The following is a 17,674-nucleotide window of genomic DNA, read 5'->3' as shown; positions in this document are numbered from 1 at the left end:
TGGAATAAAAAAAAATGCAATTCCTCCACTGTTTTACAAGTTTTGTACCCACTGCGTTTCGTTTGCAGCGAAACGGACCAATGCCCTTCATTCCCTGGGTCAGTACGATTACAACGATACCCCATATGTATATATTTTTTTTTTTTATGTCCAAATAGTTTAAAAATACATTTAAACTTTACATCACCATATTCTGACCCCAGTAACTTTTTTTTTATAATTGTATGTACTGAGCTGTGTGGGAGCAAATTTTTTTGCAGGACAATCTGTAGTTTTTATTGATACCATTTTGGAGTGTGTGGGACTTTTGAATCACAGTTTATTAAATTTTTGGGGGGTAAGAGAAGCAACAACAAAAACGCGAATTTGCCATTTTGACCCTTTTTTCAATTACTCCATTCGCCGTATTGGAAAAATATTTTGATATTTTAATAGTACAGGCGTTTTTAGTCGCGATGATACCCATGATCTTTATATTTTTTGTTATTTGGGTATTTTTTTATTATACGGAAACGGGGGTGATTTTAAACTAATATATATATTTTAACTTAAAAAAAAATTACATTTTAATGATTTTGAAGCTCATATGAGCCTATAAAGTTTTTAATTTTGAACAATCATGTATTTTTAAAATAAGTTTATTACTGTCTATTGCTCATTTCTTTTGTTGGCCTGCCATCTGGTGGCCAAAATAAGAATTGCAGCATGAATGCTGTTGGTCTTGTCAGTGAGACTCGGAGCATTCATAGCCACTACCAACATCCCCATTGGCCGCAATGTCCGACATGCTTGTTTAGTAAGGGTAGGATGTAATGAATCAATAAACAAGCATATTAAAAAATCATGTTGGTGTGCTGTATTGAAAATGGATCCTTGGATGGAGAAGTATATACGCCCCCTGACACTGATTAAGTCTCAAAGGGGACCCGTGGCTGAATCTGCGGCCAAAAGCCCAATCAATACACAATAAAGCGCTTTCTATATTGGTTGTATATATCATGTATGAGAACTGGCAGGTTGTCCATCCACAGACACCTGTATCGGGGTGTTGCTCCTCAGTGTGGAGTAGGATTGTGGGTACCGGGAGAAATGCCTACTCAAACAAAGCAACCTCTGATCTTGGGGAGATTTCCTTCTTCTTATTTAATTTTTTGGTCTTATCAGCCAAATTAAATTATTTTTTCCATTTTATGTTAATTTGTTTTTGATTTTCATTCTTTATATATAGATGGATATATATATATATCTCTCTTTTTTTCTATTCAGGAGTGCAGTAAGCCACAAGAAGCATTTGGTTTTGAGCAAGCAGCTAGAGATTATACCCTACGTATGTTTGGAGAAATGGCAGATAACTTCAAGTCTGATTATTTTAACATGCCTGTGCATGTAAGTATATTTGATGTGTTGTGATATCCTATTGTTCTTAAGAGCCGAGTATAGCCCTTCCCTTTATTTGCTAGATGGTGCCTACAGAGCTGGTAGAGAAAGAGTTCTGGCGTCTAGTAAGCACTATAGAGGAAGATGTAACTGTTGAGTATGGCGCGGATATTGCTTCAAAAGAGTTTGGAAGCGGATTTCCTGTGCGAGGCGGGAGGTTCCGTGTAAAACATGAAGATGAGGTAAATATCTTACAACTTGGAAATAACCATGAATGTCCAGTTTGTTTCTCTAGTGTTAATTTTTGATGATCTTCTTAGGATTACCTGGACTGTGGCTGGAATTTAAATAATATGCCTGTAATGGAGGCATCTGTTTTGGCCCATATAACTGCAGATATCTGTGGGATGAAGTTGCCCTGGCTTTATGTGGGCATGTGCTTCTCTTCTTTTTGTTGGCACATTGAGGATCATTGGAGTTATTCAATCAATTACTTACACTGGTAAGACTTTATGTGTAAACATCTAAGTAATATACCAGTTAAACGCTGTGGTCTTAGTTTTACATTGCTATTTTATCAGGGGTGAGCCGAAGACTTGGTATGGTGCTCCTGGATATGCTGCAGAGCAGCTGGAGGAGGTGATGAAGAAATTGGCTCCAGAGTTATTTATTGCTCAACCTGACCTCCTCCACCAACTGGTTACCATCATGAATCCAAACACTTTGATGTCTCATGGTGTGCCGGTATGTTTCCTAATGTTAGTTCTATGGTTGCTGAAACTATTTGCATTCACCCTTTCACTGCCAAAGACGTATGTATTACATCGTGCTTTCAAATGCTTGCTATGCTATAAATAATATATATATATATATATATATATATATATATATATATAATTTTTTTTTTTTTTTTTTTTTTTTTTTTTTTTTTTACTACGGTCCTGTAGAACTTTTATATTTTTTCACTCATAATTTACAGTTGCATACAATGTAGTGGGAAGCAAAAACAATTCACACAAAACGCAATTCCTCCCTAGTTCTACAGGACCGTAAAGAAGCTCCTGTCTTCATACAAAGTGAATTACAGCTTCCCGCGGCTCTTCCTCTCTGTTACAAGCAGAGACTTTACCCGTCTTGCTTCTTTTCTCATTTTTGTTTAAATGTATATTCTCTTTTATATTGGGATGACATTTTGGTTCTTTGGAACCAATTACTACTTTTCCATAGTTATTGACTCACGTTATAGTGGTTTCAATTTACATTGGTCATCCCAGAGCCTTTTGAGGGTCCACTATATGTGTTAATGTAATGTTGATCTATGTAAGCTATTACAATATTGGCTGAACAGGTGCGGACCCATTCATGTCTGCATCCCAAAAAATAGAACATGTCCAAGAAAAGGCATTTTCTATGAGATTGCCGGCGATGTGCGGTTCGTAAAATGCGGAACACACCTTGCCGTTGTCTGTAAAACACATACGGACATGTGAAAGGACCCTTACAGTGTAAGCTTAGGTTTATTGGAGAAATCTGTACAATTGAAAGGTGACTTTATTACCCTGTTGTGCCACTTGCAGCCTGGAAACAGGAACAGATACGGTTGGGCATGAAGGCATAAAGGTTATTTATGGTATTGTGCGGCACATTTGCCCACAGATGTTGCAGCTGGGTCTGTAGATCCTGCGCACTTATAGCTTACTGAAGCTGGTGTCCCATCTGGTCCCATAAATGTTCAATTGGCAATAAATCTGGTGGCAGGGCAAGCCAGTGTTGCAATGTGGCAGAGACATTCTTAAAAAAAACTTTTGTGTGTTGGCAAGCATTATTGTGTTGAAAAACACCATTTGGAATCCCTGCCATTAAAGGGAACCTGTCACCGGGATTTTGTGTATAGAGCTGAGGACATGGGTTGCTAGATGGCCGCTAGCACATGCGCAAATTTTTTTGCAGGACAATCTGTAGTTTTTATTGATACCATTTTGGAGTGTGTGGGACTTTTGAATCACAGTTTATTAAATTTTTGGGGGGTAAGAGAAGCAACAACAAAAACGCGAATTTGCCATTTTGACCCTTTTTTTCAATTACTCCATTCGCCGTATTGGAAAAATATTTTGATATTTTAATAGTACAGGCGTTTTTAGTCGCGATGATACCCATGATCTTTATATTTTTTGTTATTTGGGTATTTATTTTTTTATTATACGGAAACGGGGGTGATTTTAAACTAATATATATATTTTAACTTAAAAAAAAAATTACATTTTAATGATTTTGAAGCTCATATGAGCCTATAAAGTTTTTAATTTTGAACAATCATATATTTTTAAAATAAGTTTTACTGTCTATTGCTCATTTCTTTTGTTGGCCTGCCATCTGGTGGCCAAAATAAGAATTGCAGCATGAATGCTGTTGGTCTTGTCAGTGAGACTCGGAGCATTCAAAGCCACTACCAACATTACTACAGTGTAAGCTTAGGTTTATTGGAGAAATCTGTACAATTGAAAGGTGACTTTATTACCCTGTTGTGCCACTTGCAGCCTGGAAACAGGAACAGATACGGTTGGGCATGAAGGCATAAAGGTTATTTATGGTATTGTGCGGCACATTTGCCCACAGATGTTGCAGCTGGGTCTGTAGATCCTGCGCACTTATAGCTTACTGAAGCTGGTGTCCCATCTGGTCCCATAAATGTTCAATTGGCAATAAATCTGGTGGCAGGGCAAGCCAGTGTTGCAATGTGGCAGAGACATTCTTAAAAAAAACTTTTGTGTGTTGGCAAGCATTATTGTGTTGAAAAACACCATTTGGAATCCCTGCCATTAAAGGGAACCTGTCACCGGGATTTTGTGTATAGAGCTGAGGACATGGGTTGCTAGATGGCCGCTAGCACATGCGCAGTACCCAGTCCCCATAGCTCTGTGTGCTTTTATTGTGTCCAAAAAATAAAAATAACGATTTGATACATATGCAAATTACCCTGAGATGAGTCCTGTCCCTGATGGAGAATTATCGTTCTTCTGACATGTCAGCGTGTCACGTTACATAGAAACATAGAATGTGTCGGCAGATAAGAACCATTTGGCCCATCTAGTCTGCCCAATATATCTGAATACTATGAATAGCCCCTGGCCCTATCTTATATGAAGGATAGCCTTATGCCTATCCCATGCATGCTTAAACTCCTTCACTGTATTTGCAGCTACCACTTCTGCAGGAAGGCTATTCCATGCATCCACTACTCTCTCAGTAAAGTAATACTTCCTGATATTAGTATTAAACCTTTGCCCCTCTAATTTAAAACTGTGTCCTCTTGTGGTAGTTTTTCTTCTTTTAAATATGCTCTCCTCCTTTACCGAGTTGATTCCCTTTATGTATTTAAAAGTTTCTATCATATCCCCTCGGTCTCTTCTTTCTTCCAAGCTATACATATTAAGGTCTTTTAACCTTTCCTGGTAAGTTTTATCCTGCAATCCATGTACTAGTTTAGTAGCTCTTCTCTGAACTCTCTCTAGAGTATCTATATCCTTCTGGAGATGGATCAGTTTGCTGAATGTGAGCCTGTGATTTCCACAATAAATGGCAATCCATGTGCCTTTTGATTCCACTTAGATTTGTAACACCGTAAAACAAAGGCAGCATTCATTTTTTTTTTTTTATGCTTTTGTTGTGTGACTATAATGTATTGGTCAAGGGAGTGTTGCTACCCTCTTATTTTACAAATCAAGGTGGTTGTCTAGTTTCACAGACTCCCTTCATTAGCATCTTCTTCTTGTCTTGTCCATTCTAGCAGTTTTTTTTGTCTTGCTATGGTCATGTATTCTTTTATTTAGTAATGTTTATTATTTACTTGTTTAATTCTTTACAGATATATCGGACCAATCAGTGTGCTGGAGAATTTGTCATCACTTTTCCTCGGGCATATCACAGTGGCTTTAATCAGGGCTTCAACTTTGCAGAGGCTGTGAATTTTTGCACAGTGGACTGGGTATGAGAAGTATTTAAATAGTGTGTAAAATGACTATGCATTAAAGAGGACCTGTCACCGCTCCTGACATTCCTGTTTTAATAGCTTCATGCGTTCCCCATGTAATAACAATTCTGGGGCATCTATTCTTATGTCTGTTGTGCCATTCCTTTATTATTTCTACTAGAAGTTATGAATGAGTTGCTAGCAGTCTGCAGTAAGGGTACAGAGGGGAGGTAACCAGTTGGGGGTGTCACTGTCAGACTGTGCAGGTACACCCCAACTGGTAACACCCCTCTGTACCCTTACTGAAGGCTAATAGCAATTAATTCATAACTTCTAGTAGAAATAATAAAGGAATGGCACAACATATAGCCATAAGAACTCCAGAATTGTTGTTATATGGGGGACGCATGAAGCTATTAAAACAGGAATGTCAGGAACCATGACAGGTCCTCTTTAATTTTAAAGATGGCATACAAAGTTGGTTTTACATACAGTGCTTTCATAAAATTATAAAGAAATACAGATGGTAAGCTCTAACGAGTAGGACGCTCGTTGAATTCTTGATTTTTTTTTTTCATTCTGTAATGTCTAAAAGTAAAGACTCTTACATAGTTAAGGGTACTTTCACACTTGCGGCAGAGGAATCTGGTAGGCATTTCTGTCGCCGGAACTGCCTGCCGGATCCATCAAAACGTATGCAAACTGATGTAATTTGTAAGACTGATCAGGATCCTGATCCGTCTTACAAATGCATTGAAATGTCAGATCCGTCTTTCCGGTATCATCCGGAAAAACGGATCCGGCATTTATTTTTCACATTTTTTTCGGTCTGCTCAGACCAGAAGGCATTTCGGCAAGTGTTCCGGATTTTTGGCTGGAGACAAAACTGTAGCATGCTGCAGTATTATCTCCGTCCTGAACAGTCAAAAAGACGGAAGACCTCATGATGCATACTGAATGGATTGCTCTCCATTCAGATTGCATGGGGATAAAACTGATCAGCTCTTTTTCCTGTATAGAGCCCCTAGGACGGAACTCTATGCCGGAAAAGAAAACGCTAGTGTGAAAGTACCCTAGTTCGGTTGAAAAAAAGACATAAGTCCATCAAGTTCAACCAAGGGATAGGTCGGCACGCAAATAATATATTGCGTATAAAGGAATGACCAATGGTGTATTGTATACATGCAGCGTCCGAGCACACAATTGTTGGGAAGGAAGCACTCCGTCCTGACAACTGGTTAGTGGAGGTGTAGTGCTGCATTTACATGCAGCGATCTCCTCCACAGTATGAGGAATCACTATCGTCCTCATACAACTGCATTGTTTCTGTGCAGCAGAGTGCTGTTAATATAGTACAATTTGCTGCCCAGAAACAATAATGTGTCCACATGAACGACTCTTTGACCAAATAAACTAGTGTTTTACTTGTTAATCGGGTTATCTGCGTCACCTTTAGAAGTGATCGTAGGAATGTTCTTCCCCAATAATCGGGCTGTGTAAACCTGCTTTTGTGCATACATATGTTAAAAATTTCTCATAGGAGCAGAAACACAAAAATAACAGAATGTTTGGTCCGTCTTTTGTTGGACTCTAATGCCACCCAATAAACACCATTCACTTATAATGGGGCTGTCAAGTTTCCATCAGGGTATATGTTATTTTGACAGCTTGCCACACAATTTTTCACATCCATTATGACAAATGCTGACTGAGGCCCTTAACGGAGCCTCTGACAGAATAATGAATAGAGCCTCATATTTTCCATTTCTAACTTTGGGTCACAAAACTGCCTCAGTCTCCAGAGTTTAAATTTCCAAGCATTCTGTGATTGCTTTGTGTCTTCATAGAGCTTACTCTAGGGATTTGCATCCAGAGGTGGCATCCTGGTGACTAGGATGACCAAAGTTGCTCCAACGCGTTTTGAATAGTACACTATTCTTTGGTCCTCGTAGTCACCCGTAGCTCTTGCTGTGACGTCACACAGCGCTCCGTGCGAGCGCTAGTAAGCAGCCCTTTCAAACTGAGCTGTGCCACCAGCCGGGGCAAGCTCAATATCGGCTTAATTAGCAGAGTCCAGCCTCCTGTATTCCCTGGATGTGACAACATAAAAGAAGACTAAGAAAATGCAGAACAGACAGTCAAACAGACGAACACTCAGAATAAGTTAATTACCAATCTGAGGGCATCTGAGTCACTGTATACTGCGGGTTCTTGAGCACTGATAGTGAAGGCATGCAGGAAGCGCATCGCGCAGTAGCTTAAGAGAGATTATACACAATACTTTGGATTAGCAGCATTGGCAATACTGCTGCGGTACCGCAGCGCCAGAAAGTATTAGTGTAGGCGCCTGTGTAGTACAATTAAGAAATATCAAATACATTTAGACAGGCTGTTAACCTGTTTAGGACATAGGGTGTACAGGTAGGCCCTGATGTCCTGGTACTTAAAGGGACACTGACAGGCCGAATAAGCATAATTAGCTGTATATATGTATGCACAGGTCTTTTATTGTGTATTAAAAACATAAGTCTAACCCCTGTCCACCTTATGAACACTGCAAACCAATGTTTTATAACCTGATAGAATTGCTCGTCTTTCTGCCCAAGGGGCGGCGTTTCAGCTTTACTTCTGCCCAGACAGCCTCCCCCCAACCGCCGTTCTGAAGCGCCGCCCAGCTCGTCAATATTCACTTCGCTGGGTGGCGGCGGTGATCGGAACTGGGTGCCTGCTCAAATCATTGAGCAGGCACCCGGGGTCAATGCGCGGGGGGGGGGGGATCATTTCCCCCAAATAAAGTTAAAAAAAAAAAATATGGGGGGAAAAAAGTTTACATATTAGGTATCGCCGCGTCCGTATCGTCCTGGTTTATAAACCTATCACATGACCTAACCCCTCAGATGAACACTGTAAAAAATAAAAACTGTGCTAAGGGCTCTTTCACATCTGCGTTCTTTTCTTCCGGCATAGAGTTCCGTCGTCGGGGCTCTATGCCGGAAGAATCCTGATCAGTTTTATCCTAATGCATTCTGAATGGATAGAAATCCGTTCAGGATGCATCAGGGTGTCTTCAGTTCCGGACCGGAACGTTTTTTGGCCGGAGAAAATACCGCAGCATGCATTGAAAGGCATTGATCCGTATCCGGCCTTAAGCTAAACGTCGTTTCGGTGCATTGCCGGATCCAACGTTTAGCTTTTTCTCAATGGTTACCATGGCTGCCGGGACGCTAAAGTCCTGGCAGCCATGGTAAAGTGTAGTGGGGAGCGGGGGAGCAGCATACTTACCGTCAGCGCGGCTCCCGGGGCGCTCCAGAGTGCCGTCAGGGCGCCCCAAGCGCATGGATCACGTGATCACATGGCACGTCATCCATGCGCATGGGGCGCTCTGACGTCATTCTGGAGCGCCCCGGGAGCCGCACGGACTGCAAGTATACTGCTCCCCACTACTACTATGGCAACCAGGACTTTAATAGCGTCCTGGCTGCCATAGTAACACTGAAAGCATTTTGAAGACAGATCAGTCTTCAAATGCTTTCAGTTCACTTGCGTTTTTCCGGATCCGGCGTGTAATTCCGGCAAGTGGAGTACACGCCGGATCAGGACAACGCAAGTGTGAAAGAGGCCTAAATAAAGCATTTTTTTTGTCAACTTACATCACAAAAAGTACAACAGTAAGTGATGAAAAAAGTGTATGCCCACGAAAATAGTACCAATCTAACCGTCACTTCATCCTGCAAAAAAAATGAGCCCCTACCTAAGACAATCGCCCCCAAAAAATTAAAATAAAATAAAATAAAAACACTGGCTCGGAATATGGAGACACTAAAACATCATTATTTTTTTTTATTTTTTTTAAAGCTTTTATTGTGTAAAACTTGGGTAAATTAAAAAACTTATATATATTGGGTATCGCCACATCCGTAATAACCTGCTCTATAAAAATATCACATGACCTAACCCCTCAGGTGAACACCATAAAAAAAAAAGAAATGGTGTAAAAAAAAAAAAAGCAATTTTTTTGTCACCTTACAACACAAAAAATGTAATAGCAAGCTATCAAAAAACATATGCACCCCAAAATGGTGCCAATCAAACAGTCATCTCAATTTGCAAAAAATGAGACCCTACCTAAGATAGTGGCCCAAAAACATGAAAAAAACTATGGCTCTCAGACTATGGAGGCACTAAAACATGATATCATTTTTGAAACAAAAAAAAATATCATTGTGTAAAACTTACATAAATAAAATAGTATCCATATTAGCTATCGCTGCATCAGTGACAACCCGCTATGTAAAAATACCACATGATCTAACCTGTCAGATGAATGTTGTAAATAACAAAAACAAAAATACTGTGCCAAATCAGCTATTTCTTGTTACCTTGTTCACAAAAAGTGTAATGTAGAGCAATCAAAAATCATATGTACCCTAAACTAGTACCAGCAAAACTGCCACCCTATCCCGTAGTTTCTAAAATGGGGTCACTTTTTTGGAGTTTCTACTCTAGGGGTGCATCAGGGGGGCTTCGAATGGGACATGACATGGTAAAAAAAAAAAAAACAGTCCAGCAAGATCTGTGCTCCAAAAACCGTATAGCATGCCTTTCCTTCTGTGCCCTGACGTGTGCCCGTACAGCAGTTTACGACCACATATGGGGTGTTTCTGTAAACTACAGAATCAAAGCCATAAATATTGAGTTTTGTTTGGCTGTTAACCCTTGCTTTGTAACTGGAAAAAAATATTAAAATGGAAAATCTGCAAAATAGTGAAATTTTGAAATTGTATCTCTATTTTCCATTAATGCTTGTGGAACGCTTAAAGGGTTAACAAAGTTTGTAAAATTAGTTTTGAATACCTTGAGGGGTGTAGTTTCTAGAATGGGGTCATTTTTGGGTGGTTTCTATTATGCAAGCCTCACAAAGTGACTTCAGACCTGAACTGGTTTTTGAAGATTTCAGAAAAATTTCAAGATTTGCTTCTGCACTTCTAACATCCCCAAAATATAAAATATCATCCCCAAAATGATCCAAACATGAAGTAGACATATGGTGAATGTAAAGTATTAACTATTTTTGTAGGTATTACTATGTATTATAGAACTAGAGAAATTGAATCTTAAAAATTTGCAGTTTTCCAAATTTTGGGTAAATTTTGTTTTATTTTTTTTTATTTTTATAAATGAATTTTTATTACTTCATTTTACCAGTGTCAACAATATGTGACGAAAAAACATTCTCAGACTGGCCTCGATAAGTCAAAGCGTTTTAAAGTTATCGCCGCATAAAGTGACACTGGTCAGATTTGCAAAAAATGGCCTGGTCCTTAAGGTGAAAATGAGCCCGGTCCCTAAGGGGTTAAATAGGCCCATTGGTACAACTGAGAAATTGGCCTGGTAAGGAAGGGAGAAAAACACTCTCTGGTAATGAAGCGGTTAAAGTTTGCTAATTTACTTGTTGACCGTTTTTAGTTTTAGGCCTCTTTCACACTTGCGTTGTCCGGATCCGTCGAGTACTCCATTTGCCGGAATTACACGCCTGATCAGTCTTCAAAATGCGTTCAGTGTTACTATGGCAGCCAGGAGGCTATTAAAGTTCTTGTTGCCATAGTAGTAGTGGGGAGCGGGGGAGCAGTATACTTACCATCCGTGCGACTCCCGGGGCGCTCCAGAATGACGTCAGAGCGACCCATGCGCATGGGTGACGTGATCCATGCGATCATGTCATCCATGCGCTTGGGGCGCCCTGACGTCACTCTGGAGCGCCCCGGGAGCCGCACGAACGGTAAGTATACTGCTCCCCCGCTCCCCACTACACTTTACCATGGCAAACAGGACTTTAGCGTCCTGGCAGCTATGGTAACCATTCAGAAAAAGCTAAACGTCGGATCCGGCAATGCGCCGAAACGACGTTTAGCTTAAGGCCGGATCCTGATCAATGCCTTTCAATGGGCATTAATTCCGGATCCGGCCTTGCGGCAAGTCTTCAGGATTTTTGGCCGGAGCAAAAAGCGCAGCATGCTGCGGTATTTTCTCCGGCCAAAAAACGTTCCGGTCCTGAACTGAAGACATCCTGATGCATCCTGAACGGATTTCTCTCCATTCAGAATGCATGGGGATAATCCTGATCAGGATTTTTCCGGCATAGAGCCCCGACGACGGAACTCTATGCCGGAAAAGAAATATGCAAGTGTGAAAGAGCCCTTAACCAGTAAGATTATAAATATAGCTCTGGACTTAAAGATATATTCCAGCTTTTTGATATTGATGACCTATCCTCTAGATAGATTTCAGATTGGTCGGGGTCTGACACCCAACAATCCCCACTTAACAGCTGTTTGTGGCTGGCGCTAGAAACTAAACTGTGGACCTAGCCAAGAATAAGGAGGATAGTTCATTAGTATAATTTTTTTTTTTTAAAAGAGGCTCTGTCACCAGGATCAACCCTATTAAACCAGACATACTGCCTGGTAGGGCTCATCATGCTGATTAAAACTGTACCTTTCATTTGTATGGTAAACGGATGCATAGAAATCGGGTCTTTTATTCATATGTAAATGAGCAATTTGAGCACTAGTCGGCGGGGCTGAATATTCTGAGCACTGCTTTGTAACACCCCCAGTATAAAAGCGTTAGTTTTTTATTTTTTTATTTTCAGCAGATGGCTGTGACAATGCGGTCATTAGACAGCTGCGGTCACAGGGAGATGTGCTGTGACCTGCTACAAGCGTCTATCACTAGGATATGCCCCCATTGTCCTATAGGTGCGGGTCGGGAACGGAGCCCCGCAAGGTGGTGGCTGGAGGACTCTGGAGAAGTGCATGGGAGCGTACTGCGCATGCACGGCCCCCGTTCCTATCAATTTCTATTGGGCCGATGGAAATGGCCAAGCCAGTGCTCGGCTATTTTTGCTGACCCCATAGAATATGGCTGTGCATGCGCAGTGCGCCCTCCTTCACTTGCGGGGCTCCGTTCTCGATATAGGTGCGGGACCCACATCTATTAGACAATGGGGGCATTTCCTAGCGATGTGCCCCCATTGTCCATGATAAGACAACCCTTTTAAAGCCTCATGCAGACGTCCGTGGAACACGTTCCGTGAGATACCGGACTGGCATTGCAGCAGCGCACGCAGTCATTGGTTGCCATGATGCCGTGCTGTCTTGCAATGCCAGTCCAGTATCTCGCGGACCGTGTTCCACTGACTTCTGCATGAGGCTTAAGGGTATTGAATGCATATTGATTGGGTATTGATGGAGGGTGTTGTGTGTGTTTTTTTTTTTTTTTTTTTTTTTCTTTTTTGTAAGGGACAGGGATTCTGTCACCTGGATTTTGCCTATAGAGCTGCAGACATGCGCTGCTAGCACGTCCGCAATGTCCATTCCCCATAGCTCTCAGTGCTTTTATTGTGTCAAAAAACTATTTATATATATATATATATATATATATATATATATATATATATATATATATATATATATATATATATATGTGTGTATATGTGTATATATATATATATATAAATGAGGAAAGTAAGGTGTCCAAGGGGCTGTTACTAATGTTTTTGGTGCCCAGCCACGCCCACATCCTCCGAATCTCCTCCTTGCTCCCCGACGTCACAAAGTTAGTGCCGTAATCTCGCAGCTAGCGCATGCGCAGTTTGTTCCCTAAGGCCTCTTTCACACTACAGTATGTCCATTTCAGTGTTTTGCGGTCCGTTTTTCACGGATCCGTTCCGTTTTTTTGCTTCCATTGTGGTTCCGTTTCCGTTCCGTTTTTCCATATGGCATATACAGTATACAGTAATTACATAGAAAAAATTGGGCTGGGCATAACATTTTCAATAGATGGTTCAGAAAAAACGGAACGGAAACGGAAGACATACGGATGCATTTCCGTATGTGTTCCGTTTTTTTTGCGGACCCATTGACTTGAATGGAGCCACGGACCGTGATTTGCGGCCAAATATAGGACATGTTCTATCTTTCAACGGAACGGAAATACGGAAACGGAATGCATACGGAACACATTCCGTTTTTTTTGCGGAACCATTGAAATGAATGGTTCCGTATACGGACCGTATACGGAACGCAAAAATCGGACCGCAAAACGGAAAAAAAAAACGGTAGTGTGAAAGAGGCCTAAGGCTGATCCCGACACAGGGAAGGAAGACTAAAAAAAAAAATGCTAATTTTTAACTTGAAAATGTCGGTCCACCCACGGCCTGAAAGATTTATTTATTTTTTTATTTCCGCTCAGCTGCCTCTTGGTCGCCAGTGTGTGGAACATTATCGAGCCTTGAACAGATACTGTGTGTTCTCTCATGATGAGATGATCTGCAAGATGGCTTGTAAAGCAGAAGAATTGGATGTTGTTCTGGCTTCCTCTGTACAGAAAGATTTAGCTATGATGATTGATGAGGAGCGAAGACTCAGAGAGGCTGTTCGAAAGATGGTAAGGGTTCTTCGCTGTGTGATAACTGGTTTTCATGCTACAAGATAGGTGGTCATTGGGAGCATCAACTCTGGGACCTCCTCAACCCTTAGAACAATGTTCCCAAGCCCCCCTCCCCCCAAAGTGGTGCAGTGAAGAGGAATTTGAATAAACTTTCAATCAAACATACACACTGCCTTTAAAGTCTATGAGACTGATGGCAATAGTTGAGCGCAGTTCAAACTCCTTGCCATAGGATGAAGAGAAACTGGGTACTTAGGACGCCATTTTAGAGATTGTTTAAGTAATGGTCCTTGTGGAAAATGTCTAAGGCTCACATCACTTTTTTGACGTTTAACATTGGGAAAAATATAGATTATCTATCCTTAATCTGGTAAAAAAAAAAAAGTGTGTTAACTTTTATAATTTTTCATTTATTTTTGTTTTTTTACAATGGAACTCTATGGTGAGCAGATACTGCTGGATTGCATCAGTCTGAGGCATCCATTAACGCAGGCATGTCCAAACCGCAGCCCTCCAGCTGTTGCAAAACTACAACTCCCAGCATGCCCTAATAGCTGTAAGCTATTAGGGCATGCTGGGAGTTGTAGTTTTGCAAGAGCTGGAGGGCCGCAGTTTGGACATGCCTGCATTAACGTAAAATTGGGGCAAAAATGTAATGTGAACTTAGTGTAAAATTTATGACTGCAAAATTAATACTTATAATCTCTAAGTTTTTTTTATTTAGTTTTGGTTAAAAATCCTTTTTTGGATGGCAGAAAAAAAGGTATTTTCACCTGATCTCTTCTTTATCCATACTTATGGATCATTGAAAAAGAAACTTAAAAGGATTTTCTAGTGTCTAGATATGGATGTACTATCTGGATAGGTCATGAACCCCCCCCAATTAGTTGTGTTCGGCAGCCACCGTCGTGGAATCAACTGCAGTAAGCTGGGACAGCCAAGTGGTTAGAGTGGCTCCATCCACTGTGTTATTTCTGGCACCGGTTGGGTGGGATGCTAGGTATAGGAACAACTACCAGTCTGATATTGATGATCTGCAAGTAAAGAAGCTTTACTAAAAATGCATCCATGTTATAACTTTTCTACAAGGCAAAAATAAAAAAAAAATCTAAGTGTGGAAGCACCCCCACCCTTAGGTTGAGTTCACATTTATTGCTTTTTGTCACAATTTTTTATGCGTTTTTTTTCATATTGTCTATGAATTATTTGACTAATAAAAAAATCTGGTTGAGATGACCTTATGGTTTGGGTCTGTGCCGTAAAAGAACAACAAAATGGGCACCTCCACCCATGACCTTATTGGAATTGTGTGTGCACATGGCTTGGAGAGTGGTCATTGTAGCAGACTGTCCTTTGGCTGTCCTGCTTGGATCATATTAGTTACTGTGTTACTAATAGATGGTAGTAAATAGACCTTTATTAGTATGTAACCAATGTTCAGTGAACATCCTGATATATATTTATTTTCTTTAGGGAGTTGTGGAGTCGGAAAAGATTGATCTTGAGATACTAATTGATGATGAACGGCAATGTGTAAAGTGTAAAACAACCTGCTTCACATCTGCAGTATATTGTCCCTGTAGTCCTGGTGTTCTTGTATGTCTGCACCATGTTGACGCTCTGTGCTCATGCCCGACCTACAAGTATAAGCTGGGGTAAGATACGTAAAGCTGACCTTTTTAGTGTATTTATTTTCTACAACTGTCCAGTCAACTATTACATGGCTCTGGCCTGTTTCTTGTTATTTTGCACAGTGGTACTTTTAGAGCTGTAGTGATGTCTCATTTTCTTTCTTTCTTTTATTTTTTTGTAGGCTTTGGTAATGTCTTTTGACTACAGTTAGGCTGCAATCTCATAGTTGTTAGCTCTTAATTTCTCTTTCTTTGTGCAAATTGTATTTATATGAATTTGTTGGCTGAAATTGCTTCTTCTGAGTGTTTATTTTTTACAGTAGTTAACAAAACAGTTTGATTCTTGCTTCTGTAACAGGTATCGCTACACCCTGGATGATTTGTATCCCATGATGAATGCTGTGACATTGCGTGCAGAATCCTATGATAACTGGGCTTCTGAGGTTATTAATGCACTGAAATCCACAGGCAGTAAAAAAGGTGTGTGCTGGATAAATAAACATGTATCTTGCTTTATCTTATCACGGCTAAGGCTGCTTTCACACTAGCGTTCGCTGGTCCGCTCGTGAGCTCCGTTTGAAGGGGCTCACGAGCGGACCCGAACGCAGCCGTCCAGCCCTGATGCAGTCTGAATGGAGCGGATCCGCTCAGACTGCATCAGTCTGGCGGCGTTCAGCCTCCGCTCCGCTCGCCTCCGCACGGACAGGCGGACAGCTGAACGCTGCTTGCAGCGTTCGGGTGTCCGCCTGGCCGTGCGGAGGCGTGCGGATCCGTGCGGATCCGTCCAGACTTACAATGTAAGTCAATGGGGACGGATCTGTTTGAAGATGCCACAATGTGGCTCAATCTTCAAGCGGATCCGTCCCCCATTGACTTTACATTGAAAGTCTGGACGGATCCGTCCGAGGCTATTTTCACACTTAGCTTTTTTTTGTCATTTTAATGCAGACGGATCCGTTCTGAACGGAGCCTCCGCCTGCATTATTATGAGCGGATCCGTTCAGAACGGATCCGCCCGAACGCTAGTGTGAAAGTAGCCTTAGTATATAATGCACTTTGCGAATTGATGCCAAGTCTTCTATGTGGGGCGGCCACTCATACGCGCTGTCCTCTGTGTAGCTGTGGATTGTGGGGTGGCCACTCATACGCACTGTCCCCTCTGTAGCTGTGAATTGTGCAGTGGCCACTCATACGTGCTGTCCTATCTGTAGCTGTGAATTGTGGGGCGGCCACTCGTATGTGCTGTCCTCTCTGTAGTTGTGAATTGTGCGGTGGCCACTCATACGTGCTGTCCTCTCTGTAGCTATGAATTGTCGGGTGGCCACTCATACGTGCTGTCCTCTCTGTAGCTGTGAATTGTGGGGCGGCCACTCATACGCGCTGTCCTCTGTGTAGCTGTGAATTGTGGGGTGGCCACTCATACGCACTGTCCCCTCTGTAGCTGTGATTTGTGCGGTGGCCACTCATACGCGCTGTCCTCTCCGTAGCTGTGAAATGTGCAGTGGCCAGTCATACGCGCTGTCCTCTCTGTTCACTGCTGTGGACTATGATATGCTTTGTTCATGCTTCTTAGCCTGCCTGTCCTCTCTTTGCTGTATCGGGATTTACCTTATCTTGTCACTGTATAGGTCTCTCATGCCTTCGAAAACTTGTAGAAGAATCTGAGTCAAAGAAATTTCCTGAAAATGACCTCCTGCGGCATTTGCGAGCTGTAGTACAAGATTCAGAAAAGTGTGCAACACTGGCACAGCAGCTGCTGAATGGAAAACGTCACACCAGGTAACAAAAGTGCAGTTTGTTAGTGAGAAAGATGTTTCCGAGCTATTTTTGGATGAGTTTTACATTGTGAAGGTTATACTGCTTCATAAATTAGATTTCCCAAATAGTGACATTGTGACTTTGTGGTTTATAACTAGAATTCCCAAGCTGTTGTACTGTTGGCGACAAATAAGTGAAAAGAAGTGAATCTGTAACTGTACTCAAATTATGCAAGATTTCAGCGATAAAATCCAGTAATCTTTTTCATGTTTTAAAAGGCGCGTTTTGAAACGTGTAGATAGAAGACCTTGTACCTGCAATTTAAAACATTAAATAAAGATTATTGGATTTTTTCCCTGAAGTCTTGCATATTATGGATATTTGCTGCCGTGGCCGACTGTTACTTTAGCGGTTTGGGAACAAATACTTTTTATATGTGGAACACTGAATGGTAAACACACTAATTGTACTCCTTCATTAAATCTAT

At 41.2% G+C, this 17,674-nt stretch overlaps 1 protein-coding gene across 1 annotated transcript in view; it reads left to right on the top strand.

The window, feature by feature from the left end:
• Window positions 1-17,674, top strand: part of KDM5B (lysine demethylase 5B) — a 56,750-nt gene that overhangs the window by 21,045 nt on the left and 18,031 nt on the right. The window contains exons 10-18 of the mRNA XM_044287288.1: window positions 1,267-1,386; window positions 1,461-1,619; window positions 1,698-1,879; window positions 1,959-2,121; window positions 5,243-5,362; window positions 13,601-13,795; window positions 15,272-15,453; window positions 15,788-15,909; window positions 17,058-17,208. Coding sequence (XP_044143223.1) covers window positions 1,267-1,386; window positions 1,461-1,619; window positions 1,698-1,879; window positions 1,959-2,121; window positions 5,243-5,362; window positions 13,601-13,795; window positions 15,272-15,453; window positions 15,788-15,909; window positions 17,058-17,208 — 1,394 coding nt within the window. The remainder of the gene's footprint in view (window positions 1-1,266; window positions 1,387-1,460; window positions 1,620-1,697; window positions 1,880-1,958; window positions 2,122-5,242; window positions 5,363-13,600; window positions 13,796-15,271; window positions 15,454-15,787; window positions 15,910-17,057; window positions 17,209-17,674) is intronic.

This window comes from Bufo gargarizans, chromosome 3, assembly GCF_014858855.1.
Source record: "Bufo gargarizans isolate SCDJY-AF-19 chromosome 3, ASM1485885v1, whole genome shotgun sequence".
Classification (NCBI taxonomy): Eukaryota; Metazoa; Chordata; class Amphibia; order Anura; family Bufonidae; genus Bufo; species Bufo gargarizans.
The sequence above is the reverse complement of the archived record's forward strand: the minus strand, read 5'-3'. Positions and strand labels throughout refer to the sequence as shown.